Below are 4,332 nucleotides of genomic sequence, written 5' to 3' on the forward strand. Positions count from 1 at the left end.
ATAAAATAGATAACAGTATAAAATCTTTTTTTTTTTTTTTATAAAGGACCTCTATTATCTCATTCTTGTAACAGTAGTCTTCTGTCATACACAAGAAGCAATAGGTATATAAAAATGTCTATTAAATCTTTAGAACTGTTTTTTTTTTTTCCCACAAATTAACTATTAATTGAAGCAGGCAGCGATCTAGGCTCCACCTGCATTGGTCAGTCTCCAGTGCTGGCATCAAGATGCAAAAGTTATGCTGCTTTAATGCAAAATAACTGCTCATAAAAAATAAAAAAAGATTCTTAGCAACAATCAGTGAATGAAAGGTTTCATTCATGTTAAAATAAAGCTTTTACATTCAGCTCATAAACTGACGTCACACACACTGCCCAGTGGATTCAAAGTGCGAGGAAATATACATCACTGGAGCGATTACACCATCAGCTCCGGTTCAAGAGCGGGAATGAGATGAAATATCCGAGGCCAGAGCCCACTATAACTCCAAGGAAGATCCAGGTGTTGTACGACATGACACAGAGCATCAACATGTAGCCCAGAGTCACCTGCAGAAGGTGGAGGAACGTCTGGATGATGTGAAGCAGCCAGCTGAAAAGCAAATAGTGTGTAAATACAAGTATTTAAGTTTACCACTCCAGATAAAAGTCACATCCAGCCTGATCCGAACGTGTATGTTAACCCGTAGGTGGGTTTCAGAGAGCTGCTGACCTGTTCTTGACGTTCACAGCGAGACGGCGAGGTTCCTCGTGTGTTAGGGAGAGTTCAGACTGGCTGCTCTCCAGTACAGTGGTACTGTCACTCCTGACGGGTGGAGGGGGGGTGTATTTCAGGTGGGGCTGAGGCAGCTCTGACTTGGTTTCAAGCCAGGCCCTCCACACTTTAAACAGCTCGTAGAAAACCGTCAGTAGCAGGACCACGAACACAGATAGCAGCATCCCTGAGGAAACAGACACATATAGCTTTTACGTCCATGCAGAAGTGCTTTGCATGCATATCTTTAAATATCATTCAACTCTATTTGCATTTTCTCTGTGCGTTCTTTACAAAATATCACGCTCTGTCGATAAAAACAGTTCACTCCCTACAGGCCAACGTTACCTTTTCAAAGTTTTCACAACTCTAAAACCCTTTTTTTCTTTTGTAAGCAGTGAGCTAAGATCGCTGTATATCTAGAGGTAAACTGAGGAAAATGGTGTATATTAATGAAAGCTGATTTTGGTTTGAAACAGACACGCCAGACACATTTGGGAGAAGTGGTACCAACGTAGCAACAGTTCATGCCCAAGGAGGCAGCAACAAATCTGATGAGCCATTCCTACCAAGAGGTAGGTGGAAGGTCAATGGCTGGTTACGACCATGTACGGCGTCAGCCATTCCGTCTTTAGCTATCCCAAGTAGAGAACGTTAACCTTGGATACAGCAGAATTATCTGGCTTGTTTGTCCCTTGTGCTGCTTTGTCTACAGAAAGAACGCTAAAGAAGAAAAGGTCACGGAGTTCTGAAGCTACCTCAGGACACTAAATAAGAGGGGCCAGAGAGTAAAGGTGAATCTACAGGACAAGTTAGGGTGAAATTAGGGAGAAACTATAAAGGGGTCTTTAAAGGGGCAGGAGTCATTTTTCCTTACCAAAAACAATGTCTGACAGTAGCAAATACAGTCCAAATCCATAGAACTCATATTTGTTTTAAAGATAGCCATCGTTGGGCCTCGAGCTTAAATATAGGTTCATACATTTCATCATTGCTGTGATACAGTAAACAAAACAGGAAATCAATGTTGGGCCCTGGCACAGGCTTCATGGGGCTGTTTAAGTTGGCGATTGATTCCACCCCATGCCAACTGCATTTATGACCACAAAGACTATAAATATCCCAGAAACCTTTTAATGAAGGCTGTGCTGAAGAAGGATGTAACTAAAGGTTTGTTGTTTTTTTTTAAATCTCTCAAAACACCTGGAAACACCTTTAAAACAATCCCATTAGCTAGTAAAGCATTAATGCCTGCCGTGTCGCACTCACCTACAGGTCCATGCACATCCCAAAAGTCAAACAGCAGCGTAACTCTGTTTGACACATAAAACGTCATCTGGAAGAGAAACAATAACATCTCAAAACTTGAAGGGGAAGCCCGATCAGCATTTTTTGTTCTGCGTTTGTCCTTAGGGCAGAACGGTCTTGGAGCCTCCACACTGCTGAGATGGAGCAACAACACGTTGATACAAGAATTGAATCATGTAATCAGGTTAAATATTATTCTAAAACTGCAATCGGGCAAAAAAAACCAAACTTCTGAGCAGAGAATAAGTGGTCCAGGAGCTCTAAGGCTTCGGGATGTGAGCTGATACTGAAAAATTTCAACAGTTACATAGTGCGAAAAGTGTGTGAGTGCTTTTCTAGTTGCCATCTAATCAACAACTACAGCCTGAGACTATCAGAACAGAAAGACAAAGAACCCTACTCATAACGGTGTCCCAACCATCTTAATACTGAATAGACGGCGTATTGTTGTCAGGTAGCTGACTCCTCCGTTTGGAATCTTAAGAAATGGCAGTTCGCAGAAAGGAATGGGCATATTTTCATTCAGTGGAGGTCATGATGAGGTTTAGGAGCCCAAGGTCAAGATGAGAACGAATGAACATGGAGATAAGGCTTATGCATTTTGGGGAGAAGTTCTGGAAAATGATCAGGTTGCAACAGAAATTTGTTAACAGCACACCTGTTCCATGGATCGGGGTGTGTTGCAGCAAATTATGGATACTAATATATGCAAAAATACTACGAATTTTATTTTGAATAAAAAGGATCCTGTCAACTGGAAAGAAAGAAGCAGGTTGCAAACAATTTCGTGGTCAGCAAATCCAACTGATATAAAATGCGAGGAGCGCTAACAGTGCTCATATTTCTTATTTCTCACACATTCAAGTGTGTTGCAATGGAAATGTTCACTCTAACCTTTAGAAATGATATCTTCACTGCAAATATGTAACTAGAAATCCAAGACAGGAAGCAAAACTGAAGGAAAACGGCTTCTGGATCAGTAATATATATTTTTCGTTACAAATTGTGTGTTGGGATTGCTGCCGTGCACAATTGCATAAACATGCGAATAAATAAAAATGTTAAAAAATGCCTTTTGAGCGAGCACTAACTTTATCGAAAGCAGATCATCCATTCTCAAGAACACAAGAGACTTTTGTTCTTTGACGACAAGCGAGACGCGCCAATTGTCGAACTGCCACTTATTTTCACTGCGCTTCGCACAATTAACACATTAAAATAAAACCACGACTTACGGGCATCATGGCGACCTGGAAAGTGGACTCAAGCTAGCAGCTTTGCGATTTGGGCTTCCCCATTCCCCACAGAGCAGCTTGTTATTCCTGCTCCGTATGGTACTACACCGCCTCAAACGCAGCTCTGTTATCGTGCTGCAGAATGAAGCGGATGCGTGACGACAGAACAGTGGGCTGATGGGAAATGGAGTCTTTGATAAGTGCGGAAGCAAGCGGAGCGCAACAGTCTGAACAAATCCACACTGTCTATTGGTGGAACGGCGCTCAAGCTGCGTACGGCAGTGACAGAATCGCCTTTGTTTCCGTAACGTTCAAAGAATCTGGAGAGAATTGCAGAGCGAACGAATTACGTTGTGCGCCGTGGTCACGTGGTCGACGTAATCTCGCAAATAAACGCCTTTTTCTTCCGTGGTAAATTAAACGCCGTGTCCGGAACCACACACTCGCTTCCTATTCACTACTCACTACATAGGGATGTTGGATTGAGTGAAATATGTAGTGCACTGAATTCGACATCGATATGATTATGAAAGGTTTATTCATGATCTTGAGTGTAAACCTCTGGTTGTTTATTTTCCAACAGTTACAGTTTCTAACTTTTAATTTTAAATGCTGTTCTGGAGCGACAGGTTCATGTAGACTGTTTTAACATGTCTTTTGAAACCTTTAAAACCTAACCCTAACCTTTTTAGAGCCCTTGCAGACAGACAGCATTGGGGGTATATACAGCCAAACATGACACACAAACCAATCAAATAAACTCGGTATGAAACAATTAAAAACAGTTCTCTTACATTTGATTTTGGTGCATGTTTCAATGTGCACGTTTTCTCCCCACCATTCTCATTTTCCACCTGTATAGATAGAAAATATGTGACAACATATATGACACTTTAAAATAACTTCTTTTTCACATGCTCAGTAGCCACGATAAGCTGTTGCTATATTCAAAATATGCTTTAAGCAATAATAAAATATAAACACTGTTTGATTTGTCGTGCTTAAAAGTGCTCCACTCAGAAACCACAATAAC

The 4,332-nt window shown here is 41.2% G+C and overlaps 1 protein-coding gene across 2 annotated transcripts; it reads right to left on the reverse strand.

Annotated features, from left to right (window-relative positions):
* Positions 1-25: 25 nt before the first annotated feature.
* Positions 26-3,474, reverse strand: slc31a2 (solute carrier family 31 member 2). 2 transcript variants are annotated; one of them, XM_003976508.3, is made up of 4 exons: positions 3,300-3,474; positions 2,026-2,092; positions 715-943; positions 26-594 (listed from the first exon to the last, which is right to left on the reverse strand). In XM_003976508.3, the coding sequence occupies exons 1-4, from the start codon at positions 3,306-3,308 to the stop codon at positions 429-431; spliced, it is 471 nt and encodes a 156-aa protein (XP_003976557.1). In that variant the 5' UTR covers positions 3,309-3,474; the 3' UTR covers positions 26-428. The 2 variants fall into 2 exon arrangements, with proteins under 2 accessions (XP_003976557.1, XP_029693864.1); XM_029838004.1 differs by lacking the exon at positions 3,300-3,474 and adding an exon at positions 3,156-3,237.
* Positions 3,475-4,332: the final 858 nt, after the last annotated feature.

The sequence above is a fragment of the Takifugu rubripes genome, chromosome 6 (assembly GCF_901000725.2).
Source record: "Takifugu rubripes chromosome 6, fTakRub1.2, whole genome shotgun sequence".
Lineage (NCBI taxonomy): Eukaryota > Metazoa > Chordata > Actinopteri > Tetraodontiformes > Tetraodontidae > Takifugu > Takifugu rubripes.

Coding starts and splice junctions, on each gene's coding strand:
- slc31a2 (XM_003976508.3), bottom strand. Junction 944..2,025: donor GGATGTGCATGGACCTGTAG/GTGAGTGCGACA, acceptor CTGTTTCCTCAG/GGATGCTGCTATCTGTGTTC. Junction 595..714: donor GCTGTGAACGTCAAGAACAG/GTCAGCAGCTCT, acceptor TTTGCTTTTCAG/CTGGCTGCTTCACATCATCC.